Source organism: Catharus ustulatus, chromosome 1 (genome assembly GCF_009819885.2).
Source record: "Catharus ustulatus isolate bCatUst1 chromosome 1, bCatUst1.pri.v2, whole genome shotgun sequence".
NCBI lineage: Eukaryota > Metazoa > Chordata > Aves > Passeriformes > Turdidae > Catharus > Catharus ustulatus.
The window spans coordinates 123805551-123826910 of record NC_046221.1 but is presented as its reverse complement, the minus strand read 5'-3'; the positions used below and the strand labels follow the sequence as shown (position 1 = coordinate 123826910).

Below are 21360 nucleotides of genomic sequence, written 5' to 3'. Positions count from 1 at the left end.
TTACTAAAAGTATATTTTGCAAAAATAAAGGAACTACTACTCAAGGCTTCCTACAAAAATGCTCTCCAATATATCCTACTAAGTTACAGGACATGGCAATTAACAGCCAAATGCATTTATTATTCTCAAGATTTTTTTTACCCCAACATGTACAGGTTGATTGATACTATTTTGGGTGTCTCAGTTTAGAAAAGAATGACAGTTTCCTTTGGCATTTCAGTCTGCATTCTGGCTGGTTCTAATGAAGACAAATTCTTCTCAATCAGGATTGTTCTGTTTGTTAAGTGAGACAGATGGCACACTCACTGTATTGGTAATGATTCTGATTTGGGATATACTGATTTGTGCTCCCTAGCTAAAAAGTGATTGATATTTCAAATGGAAGAGAACTCAGGTTCTGTCTTTGTAGAATTTTTGTGACATGGACGCACTTCTGAAGGACCTACAGAAAGACAGGTTTTGGACACATTCAGACAAATCTGTAAAACGTGGTCCAGCAGACACGCCTTGCCAGAAAATCAAACACACACTTCCAAACCCCTGCCAGAAATGTGTCTTTAACCTGTACCATCAAGGGGGGTGTAACATTCATTCCTGATCTTCCCTCTTGGTCCTAGGCAGCACTGGGTTCAGATGAAGGTTTTATTTGAGGTATATCCAGCCCCAGGAACACTAAAGGTTTTTTAATTCAGTTGCTATTTCTTGTTGACTTTGTCTTAATACTTACATCATACTCAGTTTCAGGGAAGGTTAACCAAAGTTCAGGCTGTGTTTTCTCCAAAGTCAGTGAGGTCTTTAAGTTAACCAGCTAGAAAGGAAGTGGATGTACCACAAGACCCTGGTCACCTGAAAATATTAGATTTCCATTGTATTTATTAGCATCCCCAACAGGTTCATAGTGGTAAATAACATTATAGGAGGGAAAGAATCAAGACAAGGTTTTGTCTAGCTCTCACGTCCTCGGACTTGAAAATACAGGAGACCGCAAATTTAGGAGCTAAATGTTGTTTAGATCAGCTGAAGATTTCTCAGGGTATCCATGGAGGGACTTTGTGGGGATCTGTTCAGCCTCTGGTGCAGAGGTAGAGAAACACATGTCAGAAGGAACAACCTTCCTGGCTGTCCCACCAAGGAAATTTTTAAGTGAGAAAAGTGCAAAATCACAAACAGACTCAAAACCCTCATGATGTTTCTGCTCAATGCTGAGGCACACAGGCTCTGTAGAGAGACAAGACTCTCTGGGGCATACAAATCTACACAGCACTTTATATTGCAATAAAGATGAAAGAAAAAAAGTGTTCTGTTAAAAAGACTGCCAGCTCTCCAAAGAAAATAGCTTTGTGTATCACTTTATGCTAGTGGTGACAGAATAGAAAACAAAATACCACAGTTACATACATGTTCTTTGTCTAGAAGTATTTACAAATAACTTTACAAATTTTTACACACATTTTTCAGTTTTGCTTGTTTACTTTTAAATTAAGAGAAAAATTAGTCCCCAGAGGCTTCTAAGGCTTCAGTTGGTGCCTTGTACTGTACATTCATGCTTGGCTTCTTCCTGGGAGAAGGGAGGAAAGGAGTTTAAAAATGTGCAAACCACAGACATCTAAACAGCCCTGGGTGTAAGGGTTCCTAGAGATGGACATCCATTAAGCAGTTGTCCTACTTCTCTTCAAATCAGAGACAGCTGCTCGAGATGGACTTGGGGCAAAAGAGATTGGGAAAGGAGGAGTCATATATAAATTGCAATAGTTAGGTTCAGTACATTAGTGCTTGGGTAAGAAGAGTCATGGATAAATCCCTACTGCATTCTGCAGTTCAAACAATGCAAGGAATAGACATTGTGAATTCTAAAGACAGCACTGAAATGATCTCTTGGACATTGTTAGGGCTTGACTCCTGCTGCATATTTTGGAGTCAAAATTATTGTTTACTGACACAATCTTGACCAGGCACAGTATGATCCTCTCAGTCAAAAAAATACTGATTTTTTGAGAAAGACACACCCTCCTCCTAGTTTTCACAGGTTGTTTTGTTTTCATGCCTCAACACTAAACATTGTAAAAATATTGAAATTAAAAAAGAAAAGAATTTACAATTTACAAGTGTCCATATAAGTAAATTATTTAAAAATTCAAGATCATCTACAAAGATCTACGAAATAACAACGCTGATAATGACACTGAGCCTGTGGGAAGAACAATCCACATGCTGTGAGGAACAGATGTGGTGAGTTTCTTCCAGAACAATGAGTCACAAGGTTGGTCTTCTTTTCTAAAATCTGTTTCTTCAGCTACAGCAGCAGAAGTCTTGAGTCCATGTTCATTACTTACTTCGACCTAAAAAACAGGATATAAGCATTACTTACAAATGAAAATCTATTTTTTTTTAAATCTTCTAATTAGTAAGCTGTAAATTCATACCAGTTGAGAGGTTAGTAATTACTAAACAGGTGGATAAATCTAATGTGGTCACTAATTTTGTCAGCTGTGAGACTCACCAATATGGTCAAGAATGAATGGCTGGGTACAAAGCAGTAGCTTTGTGCTATATATACCACAAAAGCAAACAACATTTGGGAGAAGTCCCAAATCTGGTAAAGCATATCTGAAGCTCATACAATATTAGATTCATTTTAGCATAGTATATTTCAACAGCATGAGAGATACTTTCACCCAGTTGAAAAATTCTGATCACAAACATGAGCATTGGGGCTGGACTCACACTATTTATAGTCCTCACCAGAGTGATACTCCTACTCAATCTATGTATTCTCCCATGACTCCCTGTAACCATTTTCACTTGTGTAATCTTGGAAAATCTATGTTGGTGTTTCAGAGCAATTTAAGGATGGGTAAAGTCTCAGGAGAAGATACAAACAGGACAGGATCACACAGATGCATCACAGAGTGGTGACCTCTCCATCAGCACAGTTTCTCATACAGTGGATCAGTTCCACAAGCACAAATCAGTAAGTTCCTAAAAAGGCTAAGCACATCCCTAACTGGAATTAGGGATTCAGTGTCTGTCCAGATAGAGTTGCTCAAAGCTGTAGTAGTTTTATTTTATTATTATTACTACGATTAAAATTATAATTAAAATTTTCATTATTATATTAGTACATTGTTCTTATTACAGCATGATTATGATATTATATTGTTAACATATATTATAATAATTATTAATAATAATAACTTCTAATGCAAGCCAAAATATAATTTCTTATTTTTCCTTCTAGCCTCCACGCTCCTCTCATTTCTACATAACAGTATCTGAAGCATTTCTAAATATTACTGAGTGGCCTGGCTGTTGATACTTTGATTCAAACAGGCACAACACTCTTCTTTATAGTCCAAATGCTTTAGTCCCAAAGAGAACACAACCATTCCTTTTCTGCCCCACACCATTGTCTCCTGCCTTACACACATCTTAATTGAAGCTGCATGGGTGAGGGCAAAGATCCTGCTGCTCCTTGTCCCATAGCCCAGTGGAGTTACAGGCAGAACAAACAGGCAAGCCATGATCATTCATAGTTGGATTAAAAATTGTTCCCCCATGGGAACAAGTTCAAATTTAACTTCTTCTCAGAGGTGAGAAGGAAAACTAAGCTTAGTCTTGTAAATCATTAATAATCATGGTAGCACTGAGCAGGCATTATACTGAATGTGACCATTGATAACAGCAGACTGTCTTCTGCTTAGTTTAGATGAGACCACAGAGCCTTGTATTTTCAATAGGCCATGTTTAGTTAATTTGTGAATGGAATAAGGGAAATAAAAGGGATGAGGAAAAGGGAAATATACCCAAGCTTTCATCTATAAAGTAACATTTATAAAGGCTTTTAATGTGCTTTTACAAGCATTATTCATGTTCAGTTCTAAGAGAATACCAACTATCAGAAATGGAGTTTTGCACAGTCTGGACACCAGGACTCACTTTTTAGAGATACTAAGAATTTTCAGACTGTATATAACTGATACATATAGCAATTAACTTACCAAAATAAGTCAAGAAGGCTAATGTGCTGCAGAGAGATAAGAATCTGCGAAGTTCTGGCACAATCCACTGACCAAATTATTTCCAGCAATTTGGCTTTTAATTCAGACTTTGATCACTAAGAGTAATTTCCCTCTCATTTTAGATAAAGGTCCTCTGTATCTTTCATTATATACAACCAAAACATCAATAAAGAAGGAAACCCAATATAATTTCTGTCCCAGTTTTATACTCCTTGAAGCAATAAAGAGACCAGAGAGGGCCCTCCAAGCAGTACAAGGATACACATTCACAGGAAATGGGAAGATAACTCTTATTCTCCAGTATTGTAAGATCACCAAAACCCCCAAATCCCTTGAGCTACTTATCAAAAATCTCCCATCAAAGAACAAATTATCAGATGCTGTGGCTTTTCTACTGCAAAACAAATGAATATATTTTGCAGGAATGTAAGTATTTCATGAATATGTCTTTTATTTTCTTCTTTAATCATAGTAAGCTTGCTAAGAGAGTACTAAATATTTATGCACTTGATGCTTACAAGTAATCTGAATGCAGGTTTAGAGACTAAAATCTTATATGCAGAGTGTAAATGTTGCAGACGTGGCCCTCTTGCTCCTGAATATCAATTTAACTGTGTACACTAGCAACTTACTCAGAAGGTTCAAACCCCCATTTTGCAGTCATCTTTCTGACAGAAAATGCAGCAAAATAGACATTTAATGAAAAATTACTAAAGAAAAATAAACTTCAAAGTAGAGCATGTATTTAGTCAAATGTCAGAAGGTTCATAATTTTATTTAGTTGTCTTAATGTGTTATTTGCTCCTGTTCTAGTAAGCACCATCATTTTGAGCCTTCATAATTCTATGTTTAGATATATTTTTGTCTCTGTTTATTTCTACAAATTGAAAGCTGCATCATGAATAAAACAGATTTTGAAAACCTGCAAAAAATTAATAAAGTCACGATGATCAGATGTCAAGTTCCAACCCCAAACAATTTTTTAGCAATTGTCTATTTTAAATTAAAACTCCTAGCACGAGTGCACATGCATACACCAGGAAAAACCTTCAACCCATTCTAATTCTGTTAACTGATAAGTAAAATAGAGGAAGTCATTAAATTAGTTTCAGTCAATTAGCTGTGTGTGCGTTTCATGCTGCATTTAAGAGGCATGAAAGGCCCAAAGGTAAATTTAAAGACAGATAGTAACATCACAAGTGCCAGCCATAAAAAAAATTTCCAAATTAACAACTTCTGGTTTACCAATAATACTTCAAAAAAATCCACACCGAGTTATATGAGGTCCTGCCAAAAAACATATACTAGTAATGTCTCTCCCAATTTTTTCCAAATAAAAAGAATAGATATGCATTCAAACATATTCATTAGGTAGCAAAGCAGGAAGAGTCTATGAAAATGTGATTTTCATGGTGCAAGCAAATAAGTGATGGCAAAGAGATAATGAACTTCCAGTGAAACTCTACAGATAGATTTTAAGGTAACAAGCAGTTTTTCAGCAAAACCTTTTCTTTCAGTAGCTAGACAAATGTAAAAACTACTGCTTTTTTATAAATGGGTTAATCTCATTAAGGTTTCTGCAGCTGCAGAAGCTATAAACCAGCTCTTTTCTTGCTAAAAATTCAGCAAGGAAGCAATTCCAACCTTCAGTGAGAGCCTCTCCTTGTGTTAAGATGAGGCACGAGGTGGCAGACATGGTGATATCTCCTAATCCTTGCTTTAGCGGACATGCCATCAATGACAAAGCGTCCTTACTCCAATGTTTCGCATGGATTAATTTTTAATTAAGTTCTAATTAAAATATAATTAAATTATCAGTAATCTGATGCCCAAATTATTTTAGGAGAGGGTTAGCTTTCAGTTCAGTTCAGTTAGAAGGATTAATGTGGTCCGTGGGACCAGAACCTTACCTACAGGCTTTACAGGCTTTAACTCAACATGTTCCTGGGGGGGCTGTCGGTAGGAGTATGTGTCAAGTCCACCTATGAAATCAACTGAAAATACAACAGTTCCAGAAATGAACAAATGGAAATGAAAATATGTCAACTGAAAAAAGAAATGTGGACAAATTGTGTTAAAAAAAAAAAAAAAAAGAAAAAAGTAAGTGCATGCACAGCTTTGCGTACAAGAAATAAACCAAGCAGATAAAGATGCTGTGGACACTGTTTACAGAAGGCTCCATGCTCTGTCTTCCTTGGGGGCTATTTAACCCCATGCCTGGAAAGAGGGGCAGCAGTTGGATGAGCAGACATACACACCCCTGCCAGTGTATGTGCAAAAGGAGCATTCATGGATGTAAAGAGAAACCACTATGGGGTAAAATAGCTGATTGTCTTTAGGGCAATCTCAGTATATATATACATATTTATATATATATTTATATATATTTATACATATTACATATCTACAATTATATATATATATATATATATATAAAATGTATTTACTAATTCCCCTTAAACTCCTTTTTAAGCATTTAGAAATTAAGGCAATGGAAACAGTTTAGCTTGTGAACCTAATATCACCTAAACTCTTCAGGCTCAATGGAGTCATAGAAAAGCAGCAACAAAAACCAAAGCCATGAGAGCTGAGTAAAGAATAAATAAGTGATCACTGAATACAAAAAACCAGCAGCATCTTCTCTGGATGAACTTGTGGGGTCAGGACACCTTTTCAGAAACCTTCTACCTTCTATGTCAGAAATAATGTGCTCTTGAGAAGTTTTTAGTTCCTTCTATGGTGACAATGATTTTTTAAAAAGACATTTTAGTCTGAGTATTATATTTCATTATTTTGGTAAGATTTTAAGCAGCTCTAAGAGGCCACAATTTCAAGCTCTCCTAGAAATCTTAAAAGTAGATTTGTGGAAAAGACTATTCTATTGATTTCAAAGGGCCTTTTGCAGACATGTCCAGAGCTAACAAATTCACAGTACAGTAGGGTTCTTTGGTTGCATGGAAAGCAACCTCCTTCACTTGTTTATATAAAAGTCCTAAGCAGAATTTTGATTCTCATTGTATTAATTGCTGTATGAGCAACGAATGAAAAAAAGCAGCCATTTGCCAGTCAATGTGTGCACTAGGTAGATCAACAAAGAGTGCTTATCCAGGGTGAGGTGATGAGAAACTGAGGCTTAGAGATTGACAGACTAATGAAATACCCACTGAAATCTGTGGAAATGCTCCTGTTGTTTCCAGCTAGCTTCCCCTCCTGAGCCCAGAAATGGCTGAAAACTGAACTTGATGTACTTCAATCATACAGCACCACTTCCCCAAGACTGTTATCCTAAAACTGTCTGAGCAGGACATAATGTATTGAAGAGCTTGCCCGAGTCTGCACCTCCTTTTTCTACTCTATTTCTTTCATGTTGCAGCTCTCCTTCAGAATGTTGTCACTATATGCCACAACATGCATCAAAATTTATTTCAGCACTAGTGGGATCAAATCCTTACAGAGGAAATAGTTGCAGATGAACTGTTGTAAAAGTTGATTTTTAAACCACAGAATCACAGAACGGTTTGGGTAGGAAAAGACCTTAGAGATCATCTAGTTCCAACCCCTCTGCCATAGACAGGGATACCTTCCACTAGAGCAGGCTACTCATCCAACCTGGCCTTGAACACTTCCAGGGATGGGGTATCCAACTTCTCTGGGCAATCTGCTTCAGTGTCTCTTCAGTTTCACAATAAAGGATTTATTCTTAAAATGCAATCTAAACCTACTCTCTTTCCGTTTGAAGCCATTCCAACTCATCCTGTCACTACATGCTCTTATAAAAAGTCCCTCTCCCTCTTTCTTTTAGGCTCCCTTCAGGTACTGGAAAACCACAGTGAGGTCACCCTGAAGTCTCCTCTTCTCCAGGCTGAACAATCCCAATTCTCTCAGCCTTTCCTCAAAGGAGAGGTGCTCCATCCCTCTAATTTACTTTGTGTCCTTACTTTGAATGTGCTTTAACAGATTGATCTCCTTCATGTGCTGGGAACCATACATTACATATTTACTGAATAATTTTTCAAAATTAATCATGTCTACAGTGATTTTTGTTTGTTTGTTTTAGTGGGTTTTTGCTTTTTTGTTGTTGTTGTTATGTGCTTTAGTTTTCCCCAATTTCCAATGCTCTGAAGGCTTTTTGTTTTGTCTTTTTTATTTTTTTAATAAATTGAGCACATGTTAACACAAGGAGCTAAAAGAATGTTTTTTAGGCAATTCACCACCTCAGAATCACATGTCATTCCTCTCAGCAATCACAAGCATTATCTGCAATTGTAATCAAGGAGAGAATTTAAAGTAAGTAGCATTTCTACCGACAAATCTTCTCGAACAAGAAATGAAGTTGAGATATACAGTAGTTTCACGAATACAAGCCGCACGGATTATAAGCCGCACCCCCGGTGCCTCGACAATGTTGCTGTCTTTGTCAATAGATAAGCCGCACCCCGAATATTAGCCGCACTTTCGTTCGTAGCGAGAATCCGTGCGCAGCTTTCACAAATTGGCCAATTAGTAACAGGATCGCGGCATAGAGGGCTTTACTGGCTCGGGGCGGGGCCAGGCAGGCTCGGCCCGCTCATGGTTGCCAATAGGGGTGGATGGCCCGGCTCGGCGCTAAGGCTTGGCTGGGCCGGCCGGGCGGTGTTGCTGCCGCCGCCGCCGCCAGGCTCCCTGCTCCCGTCTGCACTGCCACTGCTGCGTTTGCTTGCCCTGCGGGCGGTGCTGCTGCCGCCGCCGCTGCCAGACTCCCTGGCTCCCCGCTCCCGTCTGCACCGCCGCTGCCATGTTGGCTCGCCCTGGCCGGCACTGCTGGCCGCCGCACCGCCGGGCTCCCCCACGCTGCTAGCCCTGGTTCCCCTGGGCTCCTGTGCACTGCCAGCCCTGCTTCTATGGGGCTTTTCCCCGCCGCCGGGCTTCCTGCTTCTACTATCCTATCCTATGCAATGTGGCTCCCGTGCACTGCCAGCCCTGCTTCTACGGGGCTTTTCCCCGCCGCCGGGCAGCCCCGCGCTGCCGGGCTTCCTGCTTCTACTATCCTATCCTATGCAATGTGGCTCCCGTGCACTGCCAGCCCTGCTTCTTCGGGGCTTTTCCCCGCCGCCGGGCAGCCCCGCGCCGCCGGGATTCCTGCTTCTACTATCCTATCCTATGCAATGTGGCTCCCGTGCACTGCCAGCCCTGCTTCTACGGGGCTTTTCTCCGCCGCCGGGCAGCCCCGCGCCGCCGGGCTTCCTGCTTCTGCTATCTTCCCCTATGCAGTCGGGCTCCCGTGCACTGCCAGCCCCGCTTCTGCCGACTCCCCCGCCATGCTGGCCCAGGCTCTGCCGCCCTCCCTGCCCCGCCCTGCTGGCTCAGGCTCAGCCGCCCGCCCCCCACACTGCTGGCCCCGCCTCTGCCAGGCTTTCCTACCTCTGCCGGGGCCGGCCGGGCTCCAGCTTGGCTTGGGGCTGCCGCGGGCTCTCACTTCCGTGTTGGCAGCTTTTAGAATTTTGTTAATGTATTAGCCGCCCCGGAATATTGGCCGCACTTCCGGGTTTCCACCAAAATTTTGGTCAAATTGGTGCGGCTTGTATTCGTGAAATTACTGTATTAATGATTGACAGCATAGACATGTTTTTGTTCTGACAAGGAGAATATATTTAATAGCACCATGCAGTAAGTGTTGAGATGAGCTGCTCAAAACTGTTTAGCCCAGGCTTTCCCTTTTGCAATCCAAGATATCTCATGCAGTATTAAAGCTGAAGTTCACCTTAAAATTTATGTGAAGCTCATTCTCAAGGCAAGAAGCTGTTCCATCACACAAGGCAATGGAATGTGTCATTTGTCATTATGCGCTCTATTTTATGGCTTATAGCTCTTAATATGAAGATTCATCATCAATTATTTGAATTATAAGTTACTTTTAGTTTTCAAAATTCATTTTGATTTTACCTGATATTTTCATCCCTTATAATTAGTAGTCTTCCAGGACTAAAACCACAAGTGGCCATTAAACACAGAAAATGGAATTTTTATTTTCGTTGGAGGCAAAGACATTACTATGTACATTTCAGTGTAAGCAGGCACCAAATATCTTAAAACTTTACACAATGAACTTTTGGATGCATAGATACCTCTATTTAATTGGCCAACAGTAACTAACAGCAACATTTATGTAGGTTTTCCAAGAGGAAAATAATGGTTTAAGGATGATATGAAATAATTGTTTTTGTTTATTTCTGGTTGGTTAATGGATTATGGATAATTTCTGCCACAGATTAACAGGACTACATTAATTAGTTTCAGAAAGTTGCATAAGCCTGGAAGAAAGCTGAATTTAAAAAGTGTTCTATACAGCTCTGTAGTACTATGCTTTAAATTAAAAAAACCCAAAAAACCCAAACCAAACCAACAACCACAACTTGTCAGCAGTAGGGATACTCAGTCACTAAATAACGAACACCCCATGGAGTCCAGTCATTAACTACAGTCATGCAGAGAGAAGCTTAAAATCCTAGGGAGAGGATTTTTTAGCATCCCACAGATAATAGCAGGTTACAGCAGAAGCTGGTTATTTTATCTGCAGCTGGCTGCAAAACATGATCCCTATTCCCAGGGAATTGCTCTCTCCTTGTGTCACCTCAGTTTTGTGGTCATGCTGGATGCTTAATGGCCAGTGTGAAATGTTCCTTTAGAGTTCACTACCTGCTGTGCTTGGAAGTGCAAATCTGTGCTGGCTGTCCACCGCAGGCAGTCCATTAAAGTGATGTTCATTCATTCACGGGCCATATCAGAGGAACGCTTGTCATAATCTGCCTGAGTGGGAAAAGTGCAGTATGCTGCTGGCTGAGGAAAGTGTATCCACTGTCATCAGTAATTCTGAGGGTTATTCTTTTCTAGACAGATGACATTTCGGGTTGCCTTACTGCTATTTATCCAGCGCATTCACCCATATGCAAGTTAAAATTTGCTTTCCTTTGAAGTTAGCGTAAAAGAATCACAGCGCAGAAAAAAAGTCTCCTTTCTCCTTTTCCACCCTCTCATCTGGAATTCAGCTTCTCCGGCAATATCCCATTGACCTGCTGGCAGGTCCTGTACAAACAGCTGCCAGAGCTTGTCAGCTCATCGGTATATTACTAATTTCTTCTTTCAAAGTTGGAAAATTCTAAGCACATCTGGAGGTACAGGGTATGAAGAGAGCAGCAATATGGTGATAGCACAGTTCTTAGTAAATCCTGCCATTTCTTGGCCTGGAATACCTTAGATCCTATTGATGCTTGCCTCTCCATTTTATAAATGGAAGTAAGCCCCAAAGCTGATGGCTCAAATGGTTGGCACTTCCAGCTGGACCCTTTCCAAGACAGAGGCAGACTAGCAGCTGCTCAAACTTGTAGTTTTATGTACATAAGATTTTCTTATCTTATGGGGTGCCAAATACTAATTTGCACTGAATCATTTTCCTGGTACTGAGATTTTTTTTTTTTGAATGGCAATATATCAATGTAATTACATTCATTAAGGAAAGGTATGCAACTGAGGAGGAGGGTGTTATGAGCAGAAAAGGAACCAAAATAATTCAGAAAGAGGAAGCAAAACGGGGGGATTGATGATAAGTCAGTGGTACGGAATAAGGTCCAAACTTTGGACTTTCCAATATTTGCACTGATAGTTTAGATAAACTTTCCAGATAAGCATTTTTTTTCCTGAAAAAACCTGCTTTTTCAGTTACCTTCCATCCTCAAGAGATCCACTGCCCTTACACCCTTCACTGCACGAGCCAGACTGACCCAGTTGTCTGGAGCCAGCTCTGCCCATTTTCCCCTCCTCATACTAAGCCTGGGCACCTAAGCCTCAAGTAGTGTAGCAGAAGAATCACACATTCCATTGCAAGATCACAGGAACAGCTTCTCTCTTATGTAGAGGACTAAAGGAGGGAAAATGTGTGCAGGACAATTAAGAAAGAGAGAAGAAGAGACATCAGTAATCATTTGTGGCACTCTGATTGCTGCTCTGTCTCTATAAAGTACTGGCAGATGGTAATCAGGTTAAAAAAGGATAAAGTGGTAGAAAATTACTAAGAGACAACCTTTTACTTACATTTTTATTACTGGAAGCTAGAAGGGGAATATTTCAATGTTCCACAGTAATTATTAAGATATTTGCATCAGATTTTCTTCTTAGTCTTTACCAGTGGGATCGATCATAATTTTAAAAACTGCTCTACCTTGTAACATGTATCACACTTCTCTGCAGGGCTGCACCGAAGGAAGGATCCTCTCAGAAGCTGCCTCACAAAGGACACTGACACAGAAGAAGTTTTATCTATGATCTTTGCTACTGAACTCTCTTCTCTTTTTACCAGAGATGTGACATCCAGTATATCAATACCATTTCTTCTCCAAGGATATGATTGCCCAGTGGAATGAAGGAAATATGAAGAAGATCGAAAATGTTATAAAGTGAAAATTGCTTAAACCTTCTTAACCCAGACCTCCCCAGCCATTCAAAATCTGAAAGTATCTTTTAAAAATCTTTGTGCCATGCCTTTGAAAGCTATTTACAGCCATAACATCCCATTAGTGAAAGTAAGTGACAGCCTGCCTGATTATGGTGTTTTGCTGGGCTTTTTTCCCCTAAAAGTAAGTATTTTTCAGTCACTTTCAAGTCATTAAAGACTCCTGGCCACTACATGGTAAAAGTCCCTAGAAAAGTATGGTTATCATGCATAAGGCATGCAGGAAAATATTTATTATCAAGTAATATTTACTAAAAGTTCACTATCACTAATTTAGTATTTTAGAAAAAAATATATATTTTATGCTTTAGTAATGCATAAATTGTTTCCTTTAGGCTTTAGAAAACATTCACTTTTCCTGACATTGTGCTATCTGCCAACGAACATTCAAAGTTTAAGTTGCTGAGAAGTAGTTTTCCATTTTGCTTTAAAATGTTATATTGTACTTTCTCTAAATACTTACCAGCTTGGGCATCAACCACCTCATACATCTCAGCATAGCTGGCTGTGACTTATGTAATTCTTCAGCAATGCAATTCCAACTAAGTATGTCTGCTGACACATTTTCTTGCTTTACAGGTCTCTATATTTTTCTGTTCCTCATTTTAATGAAAATGCTAACATCCTAGTGAGAATACTAATATATGGAAGTTATATTTTAAAACATTCCAAACAAATAAAGCTATTTTTTTTTTTGTGGTTTTTTTGTTTGTTTGTTTGTTGTTAGTTTTTTGTTCTTTCTCCTGAGGTTTGTATTTAAAAGTGCTATTGCTAGCTCTAGTCTGAGATTTCAAATACAGTGAAGGGTAGTTTTCTTCCTGCATATGACCAAACTAAATTGTAAACAATTCTAATTACAACTTCCTAGATAAATTTTAATACAGTGAGAAATTAGAGATGTAAAATTGGTAAAAATTAGTCTTCACTAATTACTTCTTTTTCCCTTTTTGGCACCCTTTTTGATCTATTCCCTTTTGGTGCAGAGTGTTCTGTGACTTCCTCTTTAAGTTACTGTACTCTCTATGCACAAATTAAGCCTGCAAAGGAAAAATAAGCCATGCATAAAAGACATTAAGTGTCCAGAAACTACATCTATCAATTACACTCACATGATATTGGGAGAGAAACAAGCCATTGAGTTCTATCCACTAATCATCCAATCTATCCACTAAAATGGCAACTCAAATAGTCCCAAGACTATTGTACAGAAGGCTGTTACAGCCTCAGTCACACCTCCAGACACGTGATCTTCACAATAAATCTGTCCAAGTTGACTTCAAAAGAGACAGAACTCTGAATCTGCTTTTTGAAGTTATGCTTTGATCTTTCTTTGGTATTCTGATTCAGGAATACACGCTATGTATTAGTGTGCCTTTATATTACTGCTGAGTTTGATGCCATAAACTACAGCATTCTTCCAAAAACGTTCAGTGCAGATGCTCAGACTGACTGGAATTGATCTATTCCACTTACAGTTCATTGCTAGATTTGCAGGTTAGTTTTTTTGTTCTTTCAAGGGGTTTTTTTTCTTATCAGTTGAGTCCCATGGGTCTCTGCTCCTGTGCTTTCTTTGTATCCATAGAATTTCTTTTTGCTTCAGTTATTTGGCAGTATGATCCAATTATTTATTTTTGAGGCAATACTTAAGTATTTATAACTGCCTTGTTATTATATACTCAAGAATATCACAGCTGCTTTTTCTAACCTTCACGACAAGCCACTGATATTTTAGTATGAGAAATGAATATTGCCTTTTTTTAAAATTACTGCTGAACCTGTTCGACACTAATGAATAATTAAAGATAAAATTCCCAGAGAAAAGTATTTGCAAGATCAAATACATGACATATTAGAACACAGGTGACATTTGAAGGAAAGGATTTCTATGTATTGAAGAAAGTTCACATCATCCATTCACAACAGAACATTAACTTTATTTTATAAAAGTAGGTTACAGGACTGGAGGGATCCCTCGTATCACTTAGTGATTTTGGATTTTCCCAGCTTCCCACTTTCCTAGGAATGAAAGACTGCTTCTGAAATTTGCTACTATCATCCTCTATGACATATTTGCTTCATGTGTTTGAATCTTTACCTGTCTCATAAAAAGTGAAGTGAGGACCTTCAGGAGAGTGTCTGTGTTCGTGGCACAACACAGGGAGCAAGCCAGAGAGGGAAGGAGCTGCCACCTGCTCCTCAAGCAGAGACTGCAATGGAGAGCAGCAAACTGTGCAGGCCTTAGAGACAATGGAAGGAACTCGGGAGGCCAAGCAGAATAGCTGCAAATCATGACGCCAGAGACTTGGCTGAGACTCAAATGGTCCTCCAACTACATAGACATAGCAATGAAGGAAATGCTATAAGCCTCTCATTTCTGTTCTGCATGATCCAGTAACTTTGAGTTTTCCATTTTAAAAGTGTGCAATATATAATAATATAATATATGATATATATATAATATATAATGCAATTAATTCTGGCTTTTATGAAATTTGTGTTGCAGTATTTTGGGGAAGTTTTCTATAAAGCGAATCATACACATCCACTTCAAAGAGACTTTTAGTGGCTGACGAAAGCTCTATCACATTCAGCCTATATTGCAATATTTCTTTCCTTTATAATTCTTTTTTATTTGCTTCAAAGTCTGCTTAACATGCCTGCCTGTTTATGTCTTTTGCTGTCAGTCAGAAAAGTCTCCTTCTTCCCTGGCCCTTCCTTTATTAGTAGCTGACTTAGATGGAATCCAGGTACAGAACTACCATCTTTACCTCAAAAGACTTGATATCTTGAACTTGCTACAAGTGCTAAAAATTGTATTTCCAGTAGCCTGAGAGGTCAGGTGTCAGCCTTTTTTAAAAGAGCACCAATCTGGTATTATTTTCCACTTTATGACATCAAACCCATTAACACTATTTAACATTTTTTTCCATTTCAGATGAGGCCATTCCAATTTCTCCTTTTCATTTATCATCCTGCCTTTGCCCTCATGACTACAAGTGACATTCTGAGTAGAAATCATGCTTCACCACATGACATTTGCTCCTTTGGGTGGGGCACTGTATGCATTCCCCACCCTGCATCTACACTGCACTCACAGTTACACCTCCCTTAGGGGTGGTCTGCTTCAATCCTTGAGGTGGCAGACCCCAAAGTTTTCTACCACAAACCTCCCAGGGTTTTAGTGTCTTTAGATCCAAACTACCTTTTTTTCTCTGCTAAGCAGGCAATGTTTCGTCCAGCACTGATGGAGCCCTCCTCTCATCGCAGCAGAACATCCCTCCCAGCAGAAGCCTGTGGTCCTACTGTGTTTTCTCTGAATCAAAGTCTACAGATAGGAAACAGAAGTGGATAAATCTTTGCTGATCTCCAGATTCTCAATATCATCCTTTCAATTTTTTATCTCTGTGAATGAGTACAAATCAACAAGCTCTGTTTTCTGTTTCTTCTTGCTTTTAGTTTTTCAAGGTGAGCAAGCCAGCAAAACAATCTTTTGTTTATCAGCATCATGTGAGCCTTTTCCAGCCCCAGTAAATGCACTACCAAGTTCTTATTCTATGGTACCTTCATTCTATCCCAAAATATGTGACCATCCAGCATTTTAGAGCCATTGTGGATATATCTGCTAAGTTTACTACATAATCACTTCCAAGTGCATCCATGAGTCCCCATTTGTCTCTGTGAGTGTTTCTTTGCAAATGAGGAAATCTATTGCTCCTCATGCTTCTTTTCCTGCTCTATCTTCACATTCAAGTCAGCTTTCTCATCTGTTAATATTGCTTTTGGTATTGCCATCTCTGTCACCAACTCAAACTAGCTCTTTAAAACCCCAAAACATAAAATGACTACTTTTTCAGCTTTGAAAACAGACTTGAGAAGGTAGATTTTACAAAATGGGAGCTTACAATACCCAGTGGTCTTCTCATATATGAAGGACTGAAAAAAGAAATATCACACATGTTAGCAAACATGATGGCTAGGAAAATGGTTTTCTCATTGTTAGAAAGTGGTATCATTTCCTATTAGGAGAAAGATGAATGTCTGGAGTAGAATCTGAAACAGGATTAATACTCACTTTGAAGCCACCAGTGAATCAATCTTCTAATGAAAAAGAAAGATAATGCAATACTGCCCTCACCCATAAAAAAACTCTCCCTGAAGAAAGATGAAGTAAAGAGACACTTTTCTGAAAACCTTATAACTCTAGAATTTCAGTCCCCAAAAATAACACATTGTCATGATTAAGGAGGATATTGAGAAAAACACAGATGAACTGAGATTAAATTTCTGCTCGCAAATCCAAATGTATATTTACTGATTCAAGGCAAAAGACTGTCAAATGAAGTTTAAAGTGAGTTCAGCTGTGACCCAAATCACAGAGCACTGGTAAGAGAGAGACTTGTTATGATACAGAGTTAATAAAGCACATCAGCAATACAGACTAAATGCAATAAATATAATGTAGCCTTTTTGAGAAACAGCTTTTCTAGGAACGGACAATATATTTTATTTGACCAACTGGCCCAGCTGGACAATCACAACAGCTATATCTCCTGATTTATTAAGACAACACCTCTTGCTATAAATCTTGCTTATCTTACTTACAGAAACCATTAAAGCTGTTGGAATAGCACAACTAGAAAATCTAGAAAGCACAATATATAGACAACAAATCAGAGTTTAAAACAGGAGGAATTTAAAAAGGTCACTTTATGAAAGGCTAAAGTTGTGATGACATCAGAAACACAGTAAAGAGAACTCAAGAAGAGATGAGAATTTCACAGGATAGAGAAAAGTGTTTACCAATCATCACCTAAACTAGTTTCAATATTTTAATCACAGAATATTCTGAGTTGGAAGGCACCCACAGGAGTCATTGTGTCCAGCTCTCAAGTGAATGGCCCATACAGGGATCAAACCTACAGCATTGGTGTAATTAGCACCATGCTCTGACCAACTGACTTAATAACTTCTCCTTTCTCTTGCTCTGACTGTGACTGTGGTTCTTCTAAGAAATTCTTGTGATACTTTATTTGCAAGGGTCTTTCTCTTGCTTTCACCTCAGTAATCATTGGTTATCCCTTTCTCTTCCAAACAAAACTGACAATTTTTCTTGGTGGAAGATGTCCCTTTAGATTTATGACATTCAGACTTGAGATTTTCAAAGATGTATAAAGTTAATGTTTATTCAAATTTTTTTAAAATTTTGCCAGGTCTTGAGAAAATTTCCATTACCAACTAAAATGATCTTCAAAATTTACCTATGACCTGAAATTCATGGCTTGGTTCAATGTACTTCACTGACTTGTGCTGGTTAGCCATCTCTTTTTGAATTTTTAATACCTGCTTTTCTAGGTAGTTTGAATATCCTCTAAGGCTACAATGTATGATTACATACATTGGAACCCATTAGATAAAAAGGGACACATATTGTATGATTTTTGTCATGGATACTCCATTAAAACAAGAGACAAGCAGCTTTGGCTTTTCTACTGCTGTATTTCAAAGCTTAGTGCTATTTGAATTGTGAACAAACCTTATCTTCAGGAAAAGTCAGTAGCAGTCTCTCAGCTCAGGTGGCCTGCATGGATCTGTTTCACTTTTTGAGGCTATTATCTGTAAAAAAGGGAGGACTTTTCTTTCTTCTGAGATGAAACCTCACCATCTCTCTTGCAGGCCAGGCATGGCCATAAAGGAAAAGGCACTGAGAACTCTGACCACTGAAACTGCTAATTCATCTGCAAGGGTGTTGGGTCTGTCAAACAGGTTGAGTTACACATCCTATCAGGGAAGCTGTGGGTATGCTTGTGCCAACTGCAGCTGTTCACTGAATTCCCAGATTTCTTATCAGCATATCATGAAGACAGTTCACAGCCCAGTGTAGAGCCTGACTAACGCTGTGTCCTCTTCGGCTCAGCACACCCCTTCATTATGGGGGCACATCATTCACTCCAGGCTGAGGCTTCTTCCCACACCAAAGGCAGCATTTCTTACAAGACAAAGATCTTAGACATGATTTGCTGACTAGGAAATTGCCACTCAGGCAGCAGCAACAATGAGATGGATGTTACTTCAGCTGAGACCCAGAAATTAGGCTAACCTATCTGCATGACATCTAAAATTTGGGAGAGATGGCATTTACACAGAACAGTGGGAGTCTGAAAAGTTTCTTTTTAAGCTCTACAAACTAAAACAGAAACAAGGCTGCTGTCATTCAGAAATGAAGAAGTAAGAGGATTGCTACTGGAAGTGGAAAATGGATTTGTAAAGAGGTTTCATTTTAATGGAGCAGCTGGATGAAAGGTACAGACAGGAATGGGCACCACTTAGGCCTGTATGTGATGTTGAGTGGAAAGCTCTAGAGAGCAACGCTGGATGCTGGAGTAAGATTGATTTAACAATAAATGCAATTTAAGTGAAAAGGCTAAGGTGCTGGCAACTGGGGGTTGGGATACCATCCATTTAAAGACAGATTTAATTTAAACAGAAAGGCCAAGGAGGTGGAAGGTGGAGACTAAAACAAAATCAATATTAAGCTAGGTTAATAGAAACTAGAATAAAATGAGCCAGTTGAAAAAACGGTATAGTGAGTATTTGGTAGTAGGGAAGCAATGCATGGATCTAAGGACAATTGAGGAACTCTCATTAAATGATAGAACGCCTAAAATAGAATTATTATCCCATTTTAATAAGAGTATTATTGATTAGAGTAGAAAAAAAAATCTTAAGGGAAGGTACAATCTTCAGTTTAAAGAAAACTGCATAATTATAAGTATATTCATACTTTAAGAAAATTCTCTTCTATCACAGAAACAGACTTGTTGGGGTTGGAAGTGACCTATGAAGTCTGTGTAGTCCAACTCACTTGCAAAAGCAGGTTCACCTACAGCAGGTTGCTGTTGGTGAGTAGCTACAGAGACTCCACAGCCTTTCTAGACAGCCTGTTCCCATGCCCTGCCTCCCTTAAAGATTTTTATTCCCCTCATACTCATGTGGAGATGCCTGTGTTTGGGTTTGTACCAACTGCCCCATGCCCTGTCACTGGGAACCACCAAAAACAGAATGGCCCCATCCTCCTGACACCTGCCCAATCTGAAGGCATTGATAAGGAAAATTCCGACACCAAGGGAAAAAACAAAAAATGAATGGGATGACAAGAAGTGCATGGAAATGGACAACAACTTGCTAAAATGACTCCTAATAACATCCTGAAATCACAAAAGAAAGGAAAAGATAGAGCTTGTTGAGATCTTTGTAAAAAAATGAAATGGTTAAAAAAATCATGGGAAAATTCCGAAAGTGAGTGAAAATACTAAAAGTGAATGAGATGACAAGAAGTGCAGGGATATGAACCAAAGCTTGCCAAAAAGATGCTCATTGAAATTGCATTCATCTCTTCTCCAGACTGAACAGGCCCAGACCACGTAGCCTTTCCCCATAAGCGAGGTGCTCCAGTTCCCTAATAATCTTTGTAACTCAATGCCAGTAGTACCTTTTCTTTCTTGTCCTGAGGAGTCGAGAACTCCACACAGCACTCTGCATGAAGCCTCACCAGGGCTGAGGAGAGGGGCAGGATCAGCTATCCCAGCCTGCTGGCAATGCCCTTCCCAATGCAGCCCAGGACACCATTTGCCTTCTTGGCCACCAGGGCACTGCTGGTCATGGACAGATGCTGTCCACCAGGACCCCCAGGTCCTTCTCTAGAGCTGTTTCCCAGCAGGTCAGACTCACCTGGGTTGGTGCATGGGGTTATTCTTCCCCAGGTGCAGCACCCTGTATTTGCCTTTGTTGAATTTGTATATAGTTGCACAAATGCATGCATGTGTATGCGTGTATATATATGTTTTTAATTTTATTTTTTAATATGTGATACTGCATATAATAGTCATAGAACCACCAAATCATAGCATAATTTAGTTTTGAAGAAATCTTTAAAAGCCATCTAGTCCAACCCCCCTGCACTGAGCAGGAACATCTTCACCTAGATCAGTCTTCTGACCTTTAGTTTTGTTTCTAGTGATGGGGCATCTGGCACTTCTCTGCACAACCTCTTCCAGTATTTCACCATCCTCGCTGTAAAAAATTCTTCCACTGTCTAGTCTGAATGTTCTGAATTAATGGTGGAAAAGCTTAACATTAGTTGCATTTGTAAAACAGAAATTGATCAGGTAGTAGTGAACTATCCTCTGAAAACTCTCTAGCTATCAGTCTGGAAATCAATTCAAAGTCAAGGGGAGTCTGTATATACCTGAGTTTAAACCAAAATATGTATATATTCAACTACATACCTATCCATATGGATGTACATATCCACCTACACACAAATATACATTTACATATTTATCAAAACAGGTAAAATGGTCTCATGATGATATAATACTGTCCTGACACATATCTCTGCTCAGAAAACTTTGTTATGTTAGTGCTTTCTGAAAACAGTACATAAATTCTATTTTGCTTTTCTTACAGATCTAAATACTTTACTTGTGCTCCTGAAGTCTCATTTAAGTGACTACATATAATATACGTACATATTTCTAGAGTCAGAATCCAGAACTGTAGATGGAAGCTAGTGATTGCAGCTCTGCACCTTTTGGTAGCTGAATTCTCACACAATTCATTGGTATAATAGAGATTTTAAAACATAGTAAATTTTACTCTCTCCTGAAGCCTTCCTCAACTTTTTACAAAAAAGGAAAAAAAATATTCAAGAACTCCAACTTGATCAAAATGACCAAGTATCACTTTGATGTATGAGCCAGGGGAGAGTATGCCTCACCCACTGAGCTGTCTGTAGTGCCAGACACAGCTGGCTCTGGGCACTTGGGATTTCCTCACCCACAAAAGAGCATTTCAAAA

General features: G+C 39.1%; 1 protein-coding gene across 3 annotated transcripts in view; it reads right to left on the bottom strand.

Annotated features, from left to right (window-relative positions):
* Positions 1-229: 229 nt before the first annotated feature.
* NKAIN3 (sodium/potassium transporting ATPase interacting 3) overlaps positions 230-21360 on the bottom strand; it is a 349000-nt gene continuing 327869 nt past the window's right edge. For 2 of the 3 annotated variants that reach the window (XM_033072081.1, XM_033072071.1), the window contains exon 6: positions 230-2339. Coding sequence is in view for 2 of the 3 variants with exons in the window: in XM_033072071.1 (XP_032927962.1) it covers positions 2326-2339 (14 nt within the window). In the remaining variant the exon portion in view is untranslated. Of the gene's footprint in view, positions 2340-5929; positions 6014-21360 lie in introns of all 3 variants that reach the window. The other variant, XM_033072062.2, reaches the window with a different exon arrangement.